Here is a 23,095-nt window from a genome sequence, read left to right as displayed (position 1 = left end):
ATGTGTTTGTCCGGGAACGAGAGTATATCGCTAGCCGCGGCGGTCGTTAGGGGGCACCGTTGTAGCAGTCATCAACGAAAATGGCGCTGGACGATCCCACTGCGAGTCTCCAAAACTATCAAGTTCAGCTTCAGCAGGTAATTCAACGTGATAGCAATTTCTCTCATGCCTTTATTTTAAGCGGCGATCCTTCAGTGGCAGCGTGTATGTCATGTTACAATGATGTGTCCATCCGAGACGTTTAGTTCATGCCGTGTACCAAACGCTAACACTACCGAAGTTCATCGACGACTGCGTTTAGCACACACAATGATTAAAGGTTCTCTCTATTTATCATGGTGGTAACGGCCGTATTTATCGCACGATAAATAAAGTGACGTGCCGTGAGATGAGAATGTGCATACAGTTCAGGATTTACTTCTGCATTCAACGTTTAGAACTTCGACGGCCACAGATTCGCAGTGCATCAGTAGCCAGAAAACGGAACGGCAATATTGTAATGATGCTTTTGACATACTTTACACTTTACTAGTTTCGGAAGTTAAGCCATTCATGGAAAGGCGTGAAACTTGAATGATGTGCTTGTTTATTCACAGCTTATAGTCTGATACTAGCTGAAGCGCGCGAGTTCGTTGGTTACATCGCCGCAGTGGAGTAGTGATCACATACACAGCTGTAAAGCCACTGTTTAATTTGACACTTGTGCTTTGGCATGCTTCTATTATGCGATACTTCACTACCTGCTACGTTCGGAGCATAGTGGTCATGTGATTTATTCTGTCTCGAGCAGACGTTCTGTAATCTGAATTGTTTCTCGTTCCAGGTTGAAGCTGCGCTCACAAATGATCCCGATGACAAAGATTTGTTGAAACTAAAGGAGGACCTGCTTGTGAGTGAAACTTATTGATCGTGTTTTCAGTGCCGTTTTTCTGTAGCTAATGCAAAATTCTCTTTCTTCTTTCCTTTTGCATAACTTTGCTACCATAACAGGAAGTTATAAGCCTAACATTGAACCTGATCAGCACTAGCACAGAGGAAGCATCAGAAAAACAAGCACCCGGCGAGAGTTCAAAGCGTTCCGGAGGAGAAGCTTCCGCGTCCAAGGATGAAAGTGTTGGCTGGTTTCCCGGGGACAAGTGCCTGGCTATGTGGAAAGATGGACAGTAAGTCTTTTTCTCTTTCTGTATAAGTTGTCATAGAAAATGAATGACAGTTTGCGCTATTGTACTTGTGAAGGCCGGGTGGGAACAAGAAAGTATACTATTGCACTAGATCAGTATAGGAATCAGCATAAGGTGTATGTTCCACAGTAATGTTAACATTACATGTTCACAGTGCAAAAGAAAGAGAAAAAATGAGCAAAAGCGGCGTCTAAAAGACAGGTAGGATACTATTCTCACTTTCAGCGTAAAGATTTGTTGGCATAAATTAAATGAGGTATATATAACTTGGAAAATTTACTGCATAAAAATTTGTGGGGAAAATATTTCCCACATAGCTTCCATGAAGACTGGCACTTGTGTGTAATCACTTGTGGGCAGGTTGCTGCAATATGTGGCTCTTTGTTTGTGGCACAGAAAGTGGCGTTCTGCTACAGATTGCAAAGTCGTGGGATTAATTCCCAGCTGCAGTGCCCGCATTCTTGTGAACATTGAATGTGAGAAACGTTTTTCTTATTACCCCTGTCACACTGGGCATTCTAATGTCATTAGATTCGAATGACATTCGGTGGAGCAAATGCCATTCGACCCGTGGTGGTGCTACACAGCAAAAAATAATGTCATTTGGTCATGATATCAATAGCGATATTTCCAATACAATTGGCAAGAACAGTACAACAAGGTATTGGTGAGTGTTTGAAAAGTCAATCTATTTATGTTAAAATAAGTATGAGGTGTCGCTTCACTGAAATAACATGCATTTAAGGCTCATTCACACCGGCGACTTGAGGAGGTCGCGCGACCATTTGCGACTCGCGAACAAAAAGCGACCGAAGGCGACTGATGTTCACACCGGCAAGGCCGGCTGAGCGCGACCTGCAAGTCGCAATCCCGGACATTCTCGTTCTTCAGCGAGAATTCTAGGGATCTACGCAGTCAGCGCGCACTTCGCTGGCACTGTGTAAATTGGTTTCGCGTTCCGGCAACAGCCATGCATTTTGATTCGAGCGATGGCTGGATTTTGATTCGAGCGAACAGGAAGACGCCGTCCCTGTGCTGATGTGCTCCGCCGGGGTGTCAGCTGTGGCAGCGCGGAAGCCTCCGAAGAAAACGCGACGATCGTGGGTGCGCCCGTGCCTCCGCTCGTGTGAAGTGACCGGCCACGCAAGCCGCCTCCTGCCCGAACTTTGTGCGCATGACGAGTATTATCGAGAGAGAGCAAGTTGTAATTTCTAGTTCGCATTGCGTGTTATTTGGTGCATAATATTAAAGCAAAGCTGTTCACCCGCTGTTCACCTTTGGGTGGCGTGCTCATCCAACGAACGGCAGCTGGAAAAAGGGTTTGTGTTGTGCTTTCTTTTCCTGCTGTTTATAGCTTCCAGCGAATGCGACCGCGTACATTCGACACGTTGCTACAACTGCTGCGTCCCAGAATCACAAGACAAGACACCAATTACCGGCCTGTAGCCTGCATATCGTGACGTGGGCATTGCATTTGGCGTGGACGACGACACACATCACTTTCGGCGCGGCGCTGATTGGTTGAGCAGCTTTGCGACCACAGTCGCGTGACTGAAAAATCGCGCAGTGAGCGACTGGCCCAAAATGGTCGCTTTTCGAGAAAAGCGACCATTTGCGACTGGTCGCTTTGCGACCAACTTGGTCGCGCGACCACTGTCAGTCGCCGGTGTGAATGAGCCTTTAAACTTCTATTTCAGAATGTCTGGCCACAATAAGCCAAGACAAGGCTTAGCCAGCTTAGTAGCCATAGCCGATAAATTGAACACGAACGATACAACTGACATGGCGGTGCTGAACGACGACGCTCAGTTTTAGCAGGTGGAGCGGATAGTTGCTATGTACCTTGCTTTGTACATGCACACAGGTGCCCGTTCGTTTACAGTATGGCCGACTCGTAAAGCGACTGCGGCCACACGTCACTGAGGTGGAGAGTAAAAACACTTTGTGATAGCCTGTCCTACAGCTTTTCTCTTGTTAAAATTACAGATGCCTTAAAACACGCAAAATAATTGCCTTTTTTTACATGAACTATTCTCAAATTACGAACACTCAATGTCATTTTTTACCTTGTCTCTGGGGTAGAGAGTACACATTCGCTTCGAGTGCGAAGTCGAATGAGTTTCTCGAACTCATTTGATTGCGGAAGTCATTCGATTCGAATGGCATTAAATATCGCTGTGTAGCGGCTGAATAATGTAATTCGATGCTAATGCCATTCAGTTCGAATGACATTAAATCATCCAGTGTGACAGGGGTATTATACCCCTGTCAAGCGGGCAAGTTAAGTGCACTTACGGGGAGTGCACTTCGGGACCTTGAGTGACACTTTAGGCTACGCGGTTCTAAACGGGAAAACAGAGTGCACTCGCAGTAAAAAAAATGGCGACAGACTACGAGCGCGTTTTGTGAAAACGTAGATTAAAAAGAAAAGTACTTCTAAAAAGTGATTGTCTTACGCTGTATTATTAATTAAAACAAACTTAATCTATGTTTTTTCAACAAAAAAACGAAAATATTTTTTATTCAAGAGTGTGGCAAGTCAATGCCGGCCAAGAAAAATGCCTAGCCAATCCAGAACGACATAGCGGCGTGCGACGAGGCGGCATTTGATCCTGCTCGAACAGAATATGAACGCGTTTTAGGCTATTATTTGTGTGCAAGAGGTGTTCAACCACTAAAATGAACTTCTATGTCCTTTTTTTATGCATTACATTTTATACCATTGAAAACGCTGGCGACGAGGCTACGCACTCGGCCAGCAAAGTGCGTTCCGTGAACGCACTTTGACCGGAGTACACTCTGCAGCGAGTGACACTCCACTTGCGACGTTTAGATTTGACAAAGTGCACTTAAGCCGAGTGACACTCTCCATAAGTGCACTTAACTTGTCCGCTTGACAGGGGTATTAGTTTGTGTTTAAGAGACACTAAAAGGAAACACTAAATCAGTTCATGCTAATAAAGTAATGTTTCAAAATATTGTTTTTGTTAACTTTGCATTAGAAAGTTTATTATTGGAAGAGAAATTGAAGGTCAAATTTTTGCATTGAAGCTTCATCATCACTATCGCAGTTTGACTTGGTGGATTTCAAAGCATTTTCTCGTATTTGGGCCATTGTGGTGCGGCAACAAGGTCTCGAAACTCTCCAAATACACTCTTTTGCTTCTTCAGAATACAATGTAGTGCATTTCAAAAAATTAAACCCGAGCAGACACTGCCAAAATTCATGACGTCATGGCGTTCTGGTGTGGGAACTTCAAACCAGTGCCAGCGCCTGTAGTTTGTGCGTCTTTTCTGGCTTGCCGAGCCTCCTCTCAGGATAACTATGGTAGTTTTGGAATTGTACAAATGTAACTTACTATTACAGTACAGCATACCTTTTAGTGTCCCATTAGTGCTTTGACTGCCACTCACTAGATAACTCGGGAGCCCACCTTCACACAGCCCCTGCCACTCCCGACAATACTCGTTTTGTGTTTTCAGCACACTCCCTGTCTCTCCAGAAGCAACTCGTGCAAAAAAATAACATTGTGTAGCTGTTGTGCCATCTATGGAGAGGTCATCTAATCACACAAAAACCATGCTAGTTAAATTACTGACTGCAAGTGGAGAAAATGCCTCAGTGCTCTGTCACTCTTTCACGGCGGCACAGCCATGACGAAATAGTGTGGCAGGTCCGTCCACACTTTCACATACGAAGTGATTTATGAACACTTGATGAATTATAAACTGTGTAAGAAACTGACTTCGGAGAACCAGGTTCTATGTTGCACAGAATGTCAGCCGAGCCAACATGACAGAAAGAAAATGACCGGAACTGAGTATCGGAAGGGCACTTGCGGCCATGACCATTGTGGCATGTCCGTCCACCCGAACTATGAGAGATGAAGAAATTTATTAACTGTTCACATATACTGAAACAGGAGAAAACGGCGACAAAAACCAGCTTTCACTGTGGCATGAAATGCCCGCTGAACCAATATGCAAAAAGAAACCAGCAGTGGCTGTGTAGCGGTCATAAAAAAGATGTAGCGGTCAAAGGGTTAAAGAAACTCTAACTGGTGAAAATCAATCTGTAGCCCTCCTCTGGGATGTTTGTCATAGCCCACAGTACAGCTTCAAGATGTTGACCCCACAAACACCCAATTATTAATTGTAGCAGCAGTGTAGTAGTAGTATTAGTAGTACAGTCGAACCACTTAAAACAATACCAGTTTGAACAATATATCGGACACAGTCGAACCTGGATATAACAAATTATTGTGTATAATGAACTGCAGTAAAATCCCCTTGAAAATTTTTGTATAACATTTATTTTATATATCGAAATCGTGACCAGAGACCCTGATCATGAGAAAGAAATTTACAGAAGAATAAAATTGGGTTGGAGTGCATACGGCAGGCATTGCCAAATCCTGACTGGGAGCTTACCACTGTCGTTGAGAAGAAAAGTGTACAGTCAAGTGTACTGTCCTCGGTCCCCTTCTCTTTCTCATCTTCATAAACGACCTTCCTAACGGCATTTCATCCTCTATCAGACTTTTCGCAGACGACTGCGTACTTTATCGTCGCATCAAGGACCAAACCGACCATGCAATACTTCAACAAGACTTACATTTAAAACCTGGTGTTCCAATTCTCTTATGAAACTTAACATCTCCAAATGTAAAGTTATGCGGATCTCCCGTAAGCACTCTAACAAGGAATACCAGTATTCTCTAAACTCGACAACCCTATCCACCGTTGAATCATATCGTTATCTCGGTATCACCATTAACAGCAAGTTGACCTGGACCGACCGCATCACAAAATTGGCTACCGACACTACTAAATCACTTGGTTACGTCAGACGCAACCTGACCCTGTGCCCCCCATCGACACGAAAACTAGCCTATGAAACTTTCATTCGAAGTAAACTTGAATACGCCTCAGCTATTTGGAGCCCGCACCAAGCTTACTTGATCAACACTTTAGAATCAATACAAAATCGTGCCGCTAGATTCATCACTTCCAGGTTCAGCCGCCAAGAAAGTATCAGTAAGATTAAATCATCCTTAGGACTCGAACCATTGTTGTTGCGTCGGAAAATTGCAAAGCTGTGCCTTTTCCATCGAATATATTATAACTTCCCCCATCTGCATGGAAAGCTTCTTATTCCACCAACCCGTACATCTCGTCGCCTTTTTAACTCTTGCAGCATCCAGCGCTTGCATGGTTCAACATCTTCCTTTAATCAATCGTTTTTGCCTAGCACTATCGCAGAGTGGAACAAATTACCAGATAAAGTTGTCAGCGAGCGTAACCACATTATCTTTAAACGGCTGCTTACTGATTACCTCAAACTCTAACCTTATAATGACCGTACTGTTTTTTCCTTCTTTCGCTTTTTTTTTTCTTTTTTTCTTGCTTGTATTTTTCTTGCTTGTATTTGGTGTGCCGCGAAGTTTTTCCTTTTTTGTATGTGTTCCTTTTTTCTTTTTAGTTGTGTTCTCAAATGAAATCCACAGGCTGTAGGAAATTGTAACCATGTCTATATTCCTATTCTTACCTCCTGTAACCTCCCCCCCTCTTATGTAATACCCCGACAGGGGTCCTTAAGGGAAAATAAATGATGATAAATGATGATGATTGCATTTTACCGGGGATAACATATGAGGCAGAAACTTGGAGGTTAACAAAGAAGCTCGAGAACAAGTTAAGGACCGCACAAAGAACGATGGAACGAAAAATCTTAGGGCTAACGTTAAGAGACAGGAAGAGAGCGGTGTGGATCAGAGAACAAACGGGGATAGCCGATATTCTAGTTGACATTAAGCGCAAGAAATGGAGCTGGGCAGGCCATGTAATGCTTAGGATGGATAACCGGTGGACCATTAGGGTTACAGAATGGATACCAAGAGAAGGGAAGCGCGGTCGAGGTCGGCAGTAAACCAGATGGGATGATGAAGTTAGGAAATTTGCAGGCGTAAGTTGGAATACGCTAGCGCAAGACGGGTAATTGGAGATCGCAGGGAGAGGCCTTTGTCCTGCAGTGGACATAAAATATAGGTTATGATGATGATGATATCGAAATACCTATATATTGAACTTTTTTGTGATCCTCTGCAAATTTGATATATTCAGGTTCGACTGTATAACAATAAGCAGCCGATGCATTGTCAATTTTTGTATGTGTTTGGTAAAATAAGCCGCATACTACAATGCTTCCGTGCTGCGTTATCGGTTGTGACTATTCAGTCTCGCTACTGGGTGTGAAAAAAGAAGGGGGGGGGGGGGCACTACTAGCCGCTTTAGCACACCCGCTTGTGTTGTGCACTCCGCACACCCTCGTCAAATCGCCAGCCTCACAAGCCCCTCTCTCGCTCCCTTCCAATCCCTCGCTGCCGTTGGAGGGGTGGAAGGGAGGTGGGCAACAAAGGCATGCTGTGCAGGGTGTGCTGCACAAAAGTGTGTGAGGAAGCAGCTTATGTATTATTATTTTTTCTTTCTTTATGCGAAGCTTTTTTTTGCCTCTTCCCTCAACTTTTCCACTGCTGCTACTGTCTTGCACGCCGCGTGGGGGGGGTGGTTGAGAACATGTATAATGCACATGGTAGAGACGCTGGAGACGTATCTGTGAGCCCTTTAGAGCAAGAACTCCGTGGACGTCGCCACAGTGCCCTCTGGAGCTCTCTGGTCATTGTCACAGTGCCCTCTGGAATTCTCTGACCATCGACACAGTGCCCTTTGGATGGCTGTAATTACTCGTTAGTTAACCCCCCGCAAAAGCATTGCAGAAGCTGCTGCTCTTACTTTTGTACTTGCGTGTAACAGCCCAGTGAGAAGATAGTATGGTAGAAAGAGGAGACAGAGAATGCATAAAGCCAAAACCCTAAATAATAGGTACTTTTCACACGCAGTAGCTTGCATACAAGGGATGATCGCGGGAGAAGGGAAAGGCGCTGTCAGAAAGCACGCTTCGCTTGGGGTCTCTTCGATAAAAGAAGCGCTACTACTAGACACACATGGCAACAGGTGCGGACAAACTAAAAATTTTAACTCAAGGTATGACACGGCACATTTCTGCTATTTCTAGAAAATAAACATTGTGAAAGTTTGTACATACGGACAACTGACGCAGGACGTGCAAACACAAAGCCGCACTAAATCACCGCAGCGTCAAGACAACAGTACGCCAGCGGCTGTCGAGCAAATCATCATTTGAGCCACGATGCGATGCACCCGTGTAAATGAATGACTGCTTACTTTCCCGCAAGCTATGAAGAATGGCGCACAACCACGCTTCGAGCGAACACGTTACGCTGTGTGTTGTTCTGTGTACAACGTAGACAAACACAAGTGATGCACATAAGGTAACATTTAACATCACGTCAAGATCACCGCCAAATGTTGTCAATGAACACTAACAGCACAGAAAGCTTTGCTTACATTGATTCTCGCAGTGCGTGGGATCTGCGTATTTTTCTTTTCCTGGATTTCGTGTTTCCTTTTCTTTTCGACGCAGACACCCATTAGCCAGATTTAATTCTTATAGCCCATATGCGACATGAGAACATTGTAGTAAGCGGTCTAGTTTACCATAGAACACTAACAAAAGTTCACGATGCTGCAGCTGCTCATTGTTTCATCCGAGTATTGTTATAACCAGTAATGCTATAAGTGGGTTCAACTGTACTTCTTTCTAATTCAAATGCTTGAATGTTTGCCCCCTCTTGATTTTTTCCTGTAACCCGGTTTATAACAACTATTGGTTATAACAATGGGATTTTCTTGGCACTGAAATATTGTTATAGGTGGGTTCGACTCTAGTACCTTTGGTGACTATGTTGAATGGCTTGTGCTTTTCAGATTCTGATGTGTGTGTATGTGTGTTACAGATACTACGATGCTACAATTGACGACATCATTGGTGAAGGACAAGCCACAGTCACTTTCACAGCATATGGGAATACGATAATTCAGAAGGTAAGGTCCCAGCCCCGAGTGCCCATCACGATGGTCGCGAACTGTTTGCAACATAGTGGTGCAGCCCTTAATCCCTAACTTTTCCTCGATATTGAGTGGTTGTCATCTGGACTGTCTTTTCTTTCGTTTTCCAAATAACGAAGAGCCCACATCGTCCAAGAGAAAGCGAGGGAGATAATGTAGGCACGTGACACGCCTGCTTTAGCGAAGGAGCTGAGGAAACGAACGTGTAGGTATCCACCCCATAGAGAAATAAAAAAGAAGCAACCAATATTTTATTTTCTTCTTTTTACACACTGTGGAACTCTGTGACTGGCGGTTTTGTTGGTTCATTTGCCTCTTGCAGTATGCGGCCGCAAGATGGGTTTATAAAAATGTAGAGGCAAAATGTAGCAGTTGGTAAGACCTTTATATTCTACGTAACTAGCGACCAAATGGGCGTGTGCAGTTGGACTTCGTTTTAACGAAGTAGTATCAGAAGTGAAAAGTGGACACTAATGTTTGTTGCAAAAATAATTGAGAAATTGTGCCAATAATTTCACAAGCGGCACTAAAAAAAATATTGAGGTGAAAATGCGCCACTGTAGATGCCAGGTCGTAACAGGGCTTTAACCAGAAATTTTTTAGACAAGACATTAATGACCAGGAGAGAGACTGTGCCCTGTCCCTTTTTCTTTCTTTCTTTTTTTTTCTCCCATGTATGATGCTGTAAAACTGCTCCAAAGAATGCATCAGCATCTAGCCCGCCAGCAAACATTAGAGGAGAGAGTTTCTGATGTTGGTACATTAGAGTTAAGCCTGTCTACAACAAAGCCAGATATTTATAATTTTTCGTGGTAATATCCAGCAGTAACAGTGGTATATCCCCTGGCAGTATTCTTGTAAAAGTGCGCGGTCATCTTGCACATTACTGAACTGCCTCGAGCGTAGTGTAATGCATTGCCCTTGTAAACTTGCCTTCCTTCAGTATTTCAGCCTCACTGGCACGCTTCTCCTTGACCTTCTTGCGTGTGGAGACTTGCATCGTAGGTACATTGTGGACAGTCCCTACAGCCTACAGCTGAGACATGCAATCAACCATTTGCCCTCAGTTGTGGCAGAAACGTCCTTTTGATAGCCACTGCAGTACTCTCAAAAGTATCACGCACATTTGACGCGCATCTCCATGTGCCGTTTCATACTGTGCAGATTGCAGCATGTGCAGCACAGATCGCCTGCAGAAAAATGTTTGTGCAGCTGACCATTTTCTAGTTTTAAAGATAGCTTTTCTTTGGGGCAGTTTGTCGAGAGTAATTGCAGCATAGTCGGTTTTGCAGTCGACAATTATGTGCACATTTTATAGAACGAAGATTGTAGGTGCGCTCGTGATGAAGGCACGTGCCACAGACTAGCACCAACATACATATTTTGAAATTTGTCTCGATTTGAACATTGACTGCTGCCACAATTAGTAGAGAAAATATGTGATGCTGAGAAATGCACTTGGCAAATTAGGAAACAATTCTATTGTGCCTCCAGACACAATGCATCCCTGATGCAGCCATGCATTGCTGCCACACCTCGTGCCAGGGGTCAGATAATGAATAGGCAGGTGGTTTGTCAGGAGACAGGAAGCGAGCTGATTGGCTGGCAGAAAAACCACTACCACTCATCATAGGGAGAGCCCTGTTTTAATACCTCCATATACCAGTAATGGGAAGTCAGCAACTTAGGAGCAATGTATGGTGGCCCCTTAAGGGTATAAGCTGCACTCGAGTGCTTACTTAAGCCCGCGAGTCCCAACACCACTTTTATGTTGCTTTATTGATTTCAATAATTGTCATCGAAGTAAGTGTGATCAAACAAATTTGAAATTTACTTCAGCATAAATTTGCTGCATGAATTTTCGTTACAATGAGGTTCAACTGCACTATTGTTTGTCGCCTTTAACTCATAAGAGACAGTTGCCCCATTGCTCCAAGTGAGAAATTGTAGTTGTTGCAGGTTGTAAGTTCATTCTACGTCTTTGTAAAATGACAGAGGAACTCTGTGTTAATTCTAAACTGGCATTACAGGAAGCAACAATGAAACCAGTATATCCTTTACAAGGCAGTATTAGCATTTCACATTTGGCTATTGCAATGATAGTACCTTTGAGCGATTACTGAGAACTGAACTTCCACTGTATTGCTGTAGGCGACAGGGTACACATCAAGCAAGTGTGCAAATCCAAGTTCTTAAGCTTCTGTAGAAACCTGCAAAAAGTAATTATAATACCATTACTTTGACCTTCTCTGAAAGCTTAAAGTTATTGTAATTTTCCTGTGACCTCAACTGTGTATGTGGAAGCATTATTTGTTGCTTGTCAAGTTGATGTAGGAAACAAATCTTCATGCGTAAGCTAACCCATAGCTTGCTACATTTTTAGGCTAGTGTGTTGATCTGTTCCGGCAACGTTCCACCACTAATGTCACCTTGTGCAACCCGTCTCTCCCAGCTGTCTCAGCTGAAAGCCCACAAAAACAAGCGGTCTATGAACAATGTCATCGAAGGAGGACCGAAAACCAAGTAAGAAACTTCGTGTTAAATCTTCATTGCCTGCTAGCTGTGTGATTGGGAAGGTGTCTAGCTACGTGGGATGGGGAGGAAACTTTTGCCACAGTGGCTCAGTATGGCATTCTGTTGCTGAGCAAAGAGTGCCTTTACTGTCAAAGCCAGCGATTTCCTGCCAAAGCCAGCGCTTTGCTGCCTTAACTGCCAAAGCCAGCAATTTGCCAGGCAGGGGGTATTGTTTTGCCTGAACAGCTAATCATAGATGGTGCGACAGCTAATACACACTCGACAAGTTTAGAAATATTTCATTAGATAGCACTAGGGGGTGTCCAGTTCAGGGGTGGCTTGATATTTCTTTAGAATGTTTGCACGTGTGTTGGACTTGAGAAGGGATGGCAGCAAGAGGTGGTTGCCACATGATATTGAATGAAGAAGTTCTCGACATTTTATTTGATAGTGACATCAGTGGGGACTCGGGTGATGGCAGCAATTACTGGGGACAGTCTTCTCAAGACGAAAGCTGCCCCAACAAAAGTTTGGTGTCGTCTTCAGCAAAGCGGGAAAAGATGGAAGAATGGATCTAGTCTGAGAACGGCAGCAAAGAAAAAAGTAAGGAAGATTCCTTTTTCCAGATCAACAGGCCTGAGGTAATGAGTGAATGCTGTTCTAGCAAACAATAGCCCGTTGGAGGTGCTGAATGCACTACTCGATGAAGAGCTCTGAAATCGGGTGTCAAGCTTCACAAAGGCCTTCGCAAGGGAAGAGCGCAGGAGTGAGCCTTATAATGCCGAATTTCTCACTATGTCGTGAGAAACCGAAGTGTACATCACACTGTGCATTTTGATGATTCAGCCTCAGGTGAAGAGCTGCTTAAACGCTTACTGGCCCACACAGTGCAATCAGCATTCCCTTCACTTCAGTGAAGGCGAAGGACTCCAGGGCCTAAATAATGTAACGATTCTTTACCAATGCCATTCCATTTTGTGCTTCATCTGTGGTCAAGGAGACACTCCACCTGCATTATCAACAGGATCAGCCGTTCACGAATGGTGGATAATGAAAGTGGAATAGATTGGAAGGAATCTCTACATTATACCAACTCTGGAGTCTCACCAAATACCTGTATTGTTGATGCAAATGCAACAAAGACTGACAGCATGCATTAGGAAGTGCAGGGGGCCACACGGCTTGTGTAATACAGGCGACTTCCATTAATTTGACCATGACAGGAAACAACAAAACTGATACAGTCGAAACCACTTATAACGATCTCCGATAAAATGATCTATCGGTTATAACGACCACATTTCAGTGCATTTACATTTTTCCGACTCTCCCTGTGGAAACTGCTTCCAGATATAACCAACGTTTTTTAAATCGCCGTGCTGCTACAGCGAACGCTTCACTCCCGGTTACAGTAAAATGAGGACACACGGGAAATGTCAAAGCGCGGAAGCGCAACCAAACTGGGCGCACGGCAGCATGTGCCCTGCTCCAGTACAATCACAACTATGATATGGCCTTCGAGATAAGCAAACGACTGCCTCGCACAGATTTTGGAAGGCGTGAAGACGATCACGTGGGGTCGCGTGTTTTCAAGGCACGTCTCATTGACAGCATAAAGAACGTGGCACGTGTGCTGGTGTGATATCTGGTGCTACGACGGCGTCACTCTCATTTTTGTCCAATTGTCCGTGCGGCACCATGTGCATTACGCCTGTTTCGACTAATTGGTACGACCATCCATGTCTTTCCACGATGGGAACTACGGCCACTCAAACGTTCCTGTCGACGCAGCCTGAATTGGTGAGAACGCTGCACCACGCGCTGCCGCCACACAATGTTGCAAAGGGTCGGCGGTTACTACGCCGTTATCAGGAGATCACAGTTCAGCAGCGCTTCATTTAGGCATTGCCAATTGCTGATAACGGTTTGCAATGATGTTTAACCTTTCGAACATGGCATGGTTTTTGCGCAAAGCAACATACATAACATAACTTTACGGCTCTTGTGTGGCTGACTCACAGTTATAATGCCGAGACGATGATGTCTGAGACCTTCGCAGAATGGTGGCATGCTGCTGTACTTTCTGAAGGTTGTGCTTCCGGCCAACTAGAACGCTTCGTTCTCGTGTGCAGAATACAGTGATATCCTGCTGGTAGTAAAATATATCGCAAGCTCTCGAATAAAACACGGTGGCTGTGCTTGCACTTTCGAAATGACAGGTGATCGCAACCGTGCGCCTCTTTGAAAAAGCTACTCGACGCCGCATTTCATTCTTTAGATGGACGTTTCTAACGGAAGTTTGCAGCAAGATGCGGGAACACACCAAGAACAAAAATTACTCTGAAAGTGTGATTTTCGGATCAAAGTGCTGCCGAATGGTAACTGCTGACGACAGTTTCAGTGCGGTTAATTTTTTAGCGTGTTTAAGGACGAGTCCCCGTATATAAAACCCATTGATAATAACAACCACTTTTCACGGAACTATTGAGTTCGTTATAAACGGGTTCGACTGTGTAATTATCTGGCGGGTCAAATTTCACAAAAGGCAGAAAAAAGAAAAAAAGCTGAAACACACCACTGCTTCATCTGACAGTACTTGCCCGATTCTAACATGCCCCTGAATATAATGTGCACACAGTTTTTATGCATTAAAAGTAGAAATGACATTAAAGCTCCTCAAAAAAGTAGGAATCTAACTTGCAGCATACTTTCTAAAAACAATAATGTGGCATGCCTTCGATTTTGACTATCGAAAAAGGATGAAAACAATGAACTTTACCTTCAGAAAATGAAATTATATCCACGCCCAATGTCCATTGTCCTCACTCTTAGCTCTTCATCACTGTCTGTGGAGTACAACACGTCCCCAATGCGGTTCATTACACATTTGATATTTTGTATTAATCAAATGACTCTGCAGCAATTGCAAACAAGATGACTAACCGTTTAGCTACTAGTTCGTGCTGCGACTTGACGCTAGCTTAGCGTGTAAAATAACATCTTTTGAATGAGCTTTCATAATCAAAGATCAGTGTGTCACCATTGTGATGCTATGCGTGAACTTGTTTCTGGCACCTTTTGCGATGGCAGTGGCGCTGGATATGCTGGCTCTGACAGCAAGCCACTGTGAACGTGATATTAATTTCATATCCGATTGCACTACACAGACAGTTTTCAGACCAATTTTCCTGGAAGAGAAGGCACTCATTAGAATCGCATAAATACTGTAATCATTCATTGTGAGCTATTGTCTTGACTTGAGAATCTTCCTAGGGCAGACTGAAAACGGGGTGTTTGGGCAGGAGATACAGTTAAACCTGCTTATAACGAACCTCCATATAACGAATTCCTGGATATAATGAAGTTTTTCTATTGTCCACCGTTACTCCATAGAACCACATGTATTTGAGACCTCTACGTAACGAAGTGGCAGTCGGAGACCCCCTCGAAATAACGAATTTTCCCCGCCAACAACCTAGAGATTTCGCCCCAAATTTTGTCATTGTTGCGCGAGCAGCAACCGGAAGCACCTTCTCCGCCACGACGGAATGCGAAGCGGCGGCTTCGCGCTTGGTGCGCTCGAATTCACGGCGACTGTGAGGCGAGAGCGAGCGTATGTGTGCGTGCGTGCGAGCGTGCGCGAGGCGGGCCTGCATCCCTCGACCCAGCGATCTTGCCGCGGCGGGCGTGACCTTTCCCCTCCCTTCATTCAAACCCAATCCCGCCGCTTGCTGTAGCTGGCCTAGCCCGCCAAGCCGGCACTCTCCTTTTCCAGTTGATGTTGCCGAAGGGAAAAAAAAAGTTTTTTGTTTTTCAACGCACTAGCAGCGCCACTCTTTAGTTACTGCGCAAGTCTCTACACTTCACTTCACTAACCTGACACTAAGTGACACTATACGACACCTCGCGCTTGCGCAAAACGACACGTGTTCACACATCCAGTACGTGTGCTTGGGCATTAGTCTACCAATTTAGTTAAACAGCGATTGCTTACAAGTTTATACGGCCGATAAAACTACTATTCCTACTTCGTATAGCTGTCTGCTAATTTGCTGTCGCAATCGATGCTTCGCCTTTCGCGCGAAACAAGGACTTTTTTGTTCATCGAAACTTTAGTGTATTGGGAGTAAATCTTGAGCGATAGTTGTATTTCTGTATGAAAGCATGAGGTGCGCGGTACTGTAAAGGATTTTTTTTTCCCTCTCTTTTGGTCACGGAAAACGGGGTGCTCATTACAATCGAGGGCGCGTTAGAATCGAGTAAATACAGTAAGTGTTTCTTTTTCTAATTTTCGGGCCGAACCTGCATATAACGAAATCTGCTTTATAACAAAGTTTTTCGGGAATCTGTCAATTTCGTTATATCCAGGTTTAACTATGTTAGAAGCATTCCTTCCCCCCTAACGTCACCAGACCGGGCATTGCAGCCACTGGGGTCACCATGGGATCAGGCGCGTTTGTGCCGACCGGTCAAGTTTGAATTTATACATTGCAGGCACATCTATTCTTCAAGGAAGGAACAGGTTATTTTTCTTCAAGGAAGGAACAGGTTATTCCATCTCAAGCTTTTTGGTGTGTGTTTGTTTCTATGGGCCACTGCTCACTGGTGGCCTTTCTCATGCAGGAAACAGCTGTTGCTTGCCGAAAGGGAATACAAAAAGAAGAAGGCCCAGAAGAAGGCCGTGCGCCTGAAACAGATCGAGGAAGATCGAGAGAAAGAGAAGAACAAGTGGCAGGAGTTCAACTCAAAGGTAGCCTTACATGAATGTCGAACTGCTTTGCAGCAAAATGGCTAACCATGAACCTCGTGTTGATGCATTGACGGTACCTACATGACAGGTGTTCTAGTGTTCATTTTAGTGTTGCATCGTGCTCGGCGCAGGCTGTTCTAGAAAGGGAGTGGGTGCGACAGCAACACACACCTGCCACACCCTGCATGTTGCAGCGAAGACAATAAACATGTACAGTGCAACAAATTACAGTGTAGACCGCTTATAACGTAAGTCGCCGGAGTCGCGAATATCCGCACTATAAGCGGTACCGCACTATAACCAAAGCAACAATTTTCAAGGCTCGCACATATGCAAAACATGTGCACCGAGCCGCCACGCGTATGCGACAGTCTGAACTGTCGCATACGACAGTTCAGACTGTCGTATTCAATGTCGTTTTTATTAATTTTGCTTATAGTGTGGTACCGCTTATAGTGCAGGTATTCGCAACTCCAGTGACTTACGTTATAAGCAGTCCACACTGTAGATGTAGAATCCGAAAATGCAATTTTACAAAGCTCGATTTTTTGGTAATTTTGTAGGCCTAAAGACCCATGTCCCCCCTTAACACATTCCTCTATGGGGTTATGTTTATTTTTCGCGATTGCAAACGTAGGAGCCGGGAAATCGTATTAAGCGGGAACGTATCAGCAGGGTCCTTCAATACTTTCTTCTGGTCATGAAACTCCCGCCGAAGTTTCATATAGGGACAAAAGCTGCCACCAGAGGCGCCACCGTGAGTAGAAGGGCACCGATCTGCTGCGCTTGGAAGGGCAGTCGCGCGTTCGCGTGAATGTTTGCCATGAAAAACACCTCGCCCACATTTTTATTTCATTGTGTCCGCTAACTGAACATAGAAGTGCTTACTCTTCACCAAATAAGATAGCATGCAAGTTATTTATTACTTCAAGTCATTGATTGTTAGCAATGGTTCACCCAAGGCTGCCCATCAAGTGTTGCAATTTCGCTTGTGCTCGTACCTATACCTACGTTTCTTGATTTCTGTGTAGGTGATTAAAATCGTGCTTAAATTATACAGTGTGCCATGACTAAGCGTAGCTGACCCACAGATTAACGTTGCTTGTGCAAGAAGTTATGGTGCGCCCTATTGCGCGGAGGCGCTCCGCAGCGCTTATTCTCCTGTTAATTTCCTGTTTATTCTGGGGCATCGCGAAGCTGCCAATGGTAATTTCGCGTGCAGAACAGGCACATCTGAATAAAGTCATCTTGGTACTAATTGCAGCAGCAGCTGTGTACTGCGCTTGCTAGATATAGACAATATGTGCGGTTTCTAAGCGAAAGTTCTTGCATTTACGCATGCAAACATGATCAGTTCAAACCTGCGCGAGTGTATTTCTTTTTCATCCATTCATATTTAATGTCGCAGTGACCATGAGTTCAAGGTTGGCGTTTCGCTTAGTCGACTGAAAACACCACCCGAGTTTTTTTATAAAAATACAAAAATACCAGCGCAGCATTGAAACCAGCTCGTAGCTTCCATCGTCAGTAGGTCCGAGACTGCATTTACTGATCAAACTGAATAACTATATTATTTTTTGCATATTTCTCTTGTTTGTCTTTATACTCCGTTTTCATAATCCAACTAGAGCCTAATTTTTGTATTATTTTTTCTGCCTAACAGAAAACAAGCTTACGCAGGTCTTTGTGGATAGCATTTTGACTTGTGCTAACCACGCTACCCCTTGCAGGACAGTGTCTACTTAGTAAAAGGGCGGAATGGAAGTCATGGTATACGATTATTAGGGAGTAATTACTGGCAAGCGTCAAGAATGCAAAAGTGCCGCAAGCACTAGTGCACATATGGTTGCAATTAAGATTCCGTTTGATAGACTGGCAGAAAAGTTGGTGGATAGAGGGAATGAGACAAAACACCAGGAATAATAATTTGTCACTGCTTTCATCTCTCCCGAGGCTGGACAGGATGAACGAGCACCAGCCCAAAATAGTCTGTTCCTTTCGCGTGTAAAAAAATGCGAACGGCACTTAATAAAAAAAAAGTGCACAACTTCAGCCGTAGTGCGTACAAACTGTGTTGCGCAGCCAACACTGGCCGAGGAAGTACGGTCGTCCAGCAGGATGCCTTCAACAATGTTCATGTAGACATTGGCATAGGCTATATTCCACGGTGCACACATCTAGGTGCTCTTCCACAATTTGCAGAAGGCAAAGCAGCTGGTCTGATGGTACTTGCAAAACATCCCCTAGTCTTTATTTCGGTCAGTGCACTTGGCTCTCGGGAGGTGCTCCTCAGTGTTTGGAGGCAGTCCTTGCAGCTTATTTTAGCAAACATTGCAATCTAGCCACCAAGGTAGTCCAAAATGCAGTCCTTCGTTGACTCCGGACGATTGATATCTTGCATGCACTCAGCCGGCTCCAGTAGTATATCATCCAAAATAACTGCCAGGGTATGAATCTGAAACACAAATATATTGCTCTATCACTCAGTGAATGACATGAGTGAGAAATTTTAAGCACCAGAAAGCATAATAGATCTTCACTGCATTTAAAACGAGACGTGTTTGCCGTTTGCATCAAATGGCTAGACAATCATTGTCACATTTCTATACAACGCACAGCTACTCTGCAAGTTGTTTTGGTGTGTGTTATTAAAAATTTTACCTGGTTAGCAATAGGTTCTTTATGCTGAAAGAGATCTTGCATTTTTAAGAGTAGGCGTGGCCCGCGCCATCTTCATTTTAGTCAGCGCTATCACTTTTTCGTTTGGATCATTAAGGAAAAAGTAATCACGTTCATTGCAAATGCCGCGCTTCAAGTAAACCTCTAAGACACAGACACTGTCGCGATTTACAAAAAAAAACAAAAAAAAACATCAGGAATGGGTGCTTACCGCACTGAATTTGTGGACTTCATGTTTGCCTTCATGATGCACTGATCTATAGTGAGCATCTCGCGGCCCGATAGCTTCTGAATGGTTTCCTGCATGCCACGTTTTTCATTTGCCTGCGCCTCCGCTTTTGCGAGCTTCCGCTGACACGAATGAAGTTGTTGCTTCCCACTGCGAAGTTGGGCCATCACCCTTTGCAGCTCTGAGGCAAAGCAAACGGCGTACTCTGTTAGGCACTCTGCATCAGCACCGCCAAGGCGATTGACAGTTCGTACTTTGCAAAGGGTGACCAAGAACGAATATCGTAATGAGAGTGATGCCATTTTGCCTGCATAGTAAGGAAGTAGAATGTTTCAAAGGTATGTACCAGACTTACCGTGAATTTCTTCTTCGGCTGCATCTGTGACGTCTGCAGTTGCGACGGCCGCAACTTCGGCTTCAGCGCAGTTTGAAGATACCGCTCGCCACCTTTTTGCAAGTGGGCGCAGTGTCGGTGCATGCGAACGTTATTTGGGCTTAGACACAGGTACGCCTTGGAAAAACCTCGGAATGGCGTCTTCTACCAGTTTGGGTCGATCGCGTGGCAGTACACGTTTCCATTCACTGTACACACGTCCGCACGAATAATGTCTCCGGCATCAAAATGTTTTTCGCACACGCGAAAGTACTTCGATTCAAACGATAACCCGACAGTCTCTTGTCGCGTAGTTCCGGGTTGGCTGGTAAACAGAATACGGAGACTTTTTCGTCGACGCCCTTGTATCCGGAGCGGCAGCCTGGCTCACAACAAGTGTTAGGCATCACTGCTATGGTGAATTACGAAGTGTCGATGTCACTACATGGAGAGACACATTCAAACGAAATAAAAAACAACCACGCACAACAGCACGCCGCGCCGACACTCCGCTTTCCGGCGGCGGCAGCCGCCTTCCCCGTCGCCCTTCTAGCGACGCCAGCGCCGCGGCGCCGCAACTACGGGCGCTATATGAAGCTCTCCCATAGCGTTACGCGGGAGTTTCATGACCAGGAGAAAAGTATTGAAGGACCCTGGTATCAGCGAGGTTCTACTGTAGTCACATTCTGCTGGGAGAAGCTGCTTCGGTTTGCTAAGGTGATATTGTCACCTGCCTTGCTTGTTCTTGCAAATTATTGAGCCATAGCTGTCAACAGACTGACTGACCCATTTTCATACCTGGCAATTCTCCTGAATTTTCTGTAGAGTTTATGAAGCTTTGCTCGTCTGTCTTCGACCCTATCGCTGGAAGTCTTCTGATGGTGAAAAGACACCAGAGGGTTGCTTGCTTTGAGCAAGTTTATACAGACAAGTTCCTGAAGCAGTCAAAATTGGCAACAGCAGTCACCGGTGATCTAAAGAAAATGTGATGTTTGGCAGTCTTTGGTGTTCCAAGTTTGCTGCTGCTTGTGTGCTGTATCAAAAAGTGTATCATTATTCAAGTGCGTATGTATCCCACGGAAGGTCTGCACTTAGGGCAAACTTCAAAAACGAAGGTGGGCTATTCCCCTTCTTTATCGTGTCTGTGGGAGTCTATAAATTTTAAAGTTGACAGGGTGGGCAGCTGTGCATTTTGGAAGTACATTTTGACTTCATACTTCTTCTTTTGTCTCTTGGGGCACAAGACTACTGCTTATCTTTGTGAATGGCAACTAGCATTGCAAATAGATGGGACACAGGACAGGCACTTTTTATGCTGCTATGTTAGTTGCTGTTCTCGATTATAACCGACTCGCCAGTGAAGAGCATAGGCACTCACCTTTGTATTGCTCTCGGTTTTCCCACACAGGCCTTCAGCAAGAACAAGAAGGGCCAGGTGAAAAAGAGCATCTTTGCCTCGCCGGACAACGTGAACGGCCGCGTCGGCGTGGGCACATGCGGCATCGGAGGCCGTCCCATGACTGAGTTTCACCACCAGGAAAAATGGCGCAAAGCGGGAGGAGCATCGGGCAGTCAGGCTGGCACACCGATGCCGACGCCTGTGGGCGCTGCCGGAATGATGACCCTGCCCACTTTCACCATGCCTCCAGGAATGCCATCAACCGGAGCTCCCCCTTCCATCTTCTGAGCCATCGGACCAAACCTTGGTCATTATCTTCTCGTTCCACTCCTAGATGCGTGGGACTCATACGTGTTCTCATTCAACTTGCCTTCCACTTTGGATAGCAAGGTGAAGAACGACGTGGCTGTACAGTTCTCTTCATGGTGCAGTCGTGTGCAGTCATACCTCTGGTCGCAACTTCTGACTGGCCCACAAGTTACTTTATGTTGTGCACCACATGTGTGTGTAAATATTGAACCGAGTTGTCCCTAAACCAACCAGTAAAAAAACTTGTAACATCCCTTCTCAAGCTGTGTTGTTCTTTCAACCTATAGACCAGTCCCACCAGGTTGAGAGTGCTGTCAACCTATCATGTCAGTGATATGATGGCAGTAGTCCTTGCTGCTTTTCCAATGTACACTCACGATTTCTGGTTTTTAACAATATCATGCGTGTGTCGATCACACTCTGGCACACAGCGCCTTCTGTCGGTGAGAAGCAGCAAGATCAGCGATGTTACGCACAAACACGTCAAGCACCCATCACTGCAAGCATCGTCTGCTGTACTTCTCCCTTTCACAGTGCACACTTTCCGCCTTTGTCCTGCTCGTCTGATAAAAATTTGGCTGATGGTACTTAAACTCATGGTAAGTTTGAGTGGAATGCAGAGGGCTGCTCCACTTGTTTTTTGCAATGTTTATCTGGTGTAGGTGCATCTCTCCATTATCACTTTTACTGTACCATCCTTAAAATGTGGAAATGCTATCAAGAGACAGCTGCAGGACCAATTTGAATGGAATTTGTTGCATTTTAGGGCGATAGTTAAATCTAATTACTCTAGAAGCAGTATTTTATTCTAAGGCCTGATCTTTTTTACAAGAAATCTCAAAAACTGCTAAGCTAAAAAATATATTGAAGTACAAAGTTTACAAATCCGTAGCTCTTCACCAAGAACAGATACAGTGGAATCTCATTGATACGATTCTTCATAATACGTTTTTTGGGATAGTGCAATTTTTTTCTTGTATACAATTAATTTCGGATGATACGTTTTATTTTCCGGTTCCCATGAAGATCGTTTCAACAAGATTCCACTGTATTTGAGTTCTGTAAACTGCATCTGTTAGACAATCTAAAGCAGCTAAATTTATGCAGTTGAGTTCCGTTACTTCGTCCCTGACGGAACCAACAAAATTCATAGAATTATCTGGTGGGTCGAATTAAACAATATTCAGGAAAAGTGCCAAAAGACACTGCTTATTCATTTGGTTCATTCTATGTGTCCAAAGTAAAAACCTAATCTAGAAATGACATTAAAGCCCCTAAACAAAGCAGAAACCTAACATGCACCTGATTTTTATAGCAAGGAAAGTGGGCAAGGGTCTAATATGTGTTGTACAGTGGTGGCCGGTTTCCTAAACTCAGCTTTGCCACAATACAACTGTGTTATGTGGATTGCAACGTGCAGGCAATTTTCTTGGAAAAAAAGACAAAGGCATGCTTCAAGCGGTATTTGCTCTTCTCCCGGGAATAGCAGACAGGGCCATCTATGACGTTTCCAGCAAGCGTCCTCCCCCGCTAGCACCAAGGTCGCACACGCTGCCGTAGAACAGATGGAAGTGCAAAGGCATCCTAAGCCCGGGGATGGTGGAGCATTAGCACCTCTTGAAACGTTCCCCTCCGTCCCCGTGGTGAGCTCCGAGGGGCCGCACCACTCGAC

General features: G+C 44.7%; 1 protein-coding gene across 1 annotated transcript; it reads left to right on the top strand.

The window, feature by feature from the left end:
• Positions 1-21,681, top strand: LOC119450148 (survival of motor neuron-related-splicing factor 30). Its single transcript, XM_037713525.2, has 7 exons — positions 1-137; positions 824-889; positions 991-1,163; positions 9,059-9,146; positions 11,623-11,693; positions 16,308-16,434; positions 21,124-21,681. Exons 1-7 carry the CDS (start codon positions 81-83, stop codon positions 21,400-21,402), a joined length of 861 nt encoding a protein of 286 aa, XP_037569453.1. The 5' UTR covers positions 1-80; the 3' UTR covers positions 21,403-21,681.
• Positions 21,682-23,095: the final 1,414 nt, after the last annotated feature.

Source organism: Dermacentor silvarum, chromosome 4, assembly GCF_013339745.2.
Source record: "Dermacentor silvarum isolate Dsil-2018 chromosome 4, BIME_Dsil_1.4, whole genome shotgun sequence".
NCBI lineage: Eukaryota > Metazoa > Arthropoda > Arachnida > Ixodida > Ixodidae > Dermacentor > Dermacentor silvarum.
The sequence above is the reverse complement of the archived record's forward strand: the minus strand, read 5'-3'. Positions and strand labels throughout refer to the sequence as shown.

Excerpts from the sequence above, each read along its gene's own strand:
- LOC119450148 (XM_037713525.2), top strand. The coding sequence starts at position 81 with ATGGCGCTGGACGATCCCACTGCGAGTCTCCAAAACTATCAAGTTCAG. Across the intron at positions 890-990 it reads AACTAAAGGAGGACCTGCTT|GAAGTTATAAGCCTAACATT; the intron begins GTGAGTGAAACT and ends CTACCATAACAG. Across the intron at positions 9,147-11,622 it reads GGAATACGATAATTCAGAAG|CTGTCTCAGCTGAAAGCCCA; the intron begins GTAAGGTCCCAG and ends CGTCTCTCCCAG.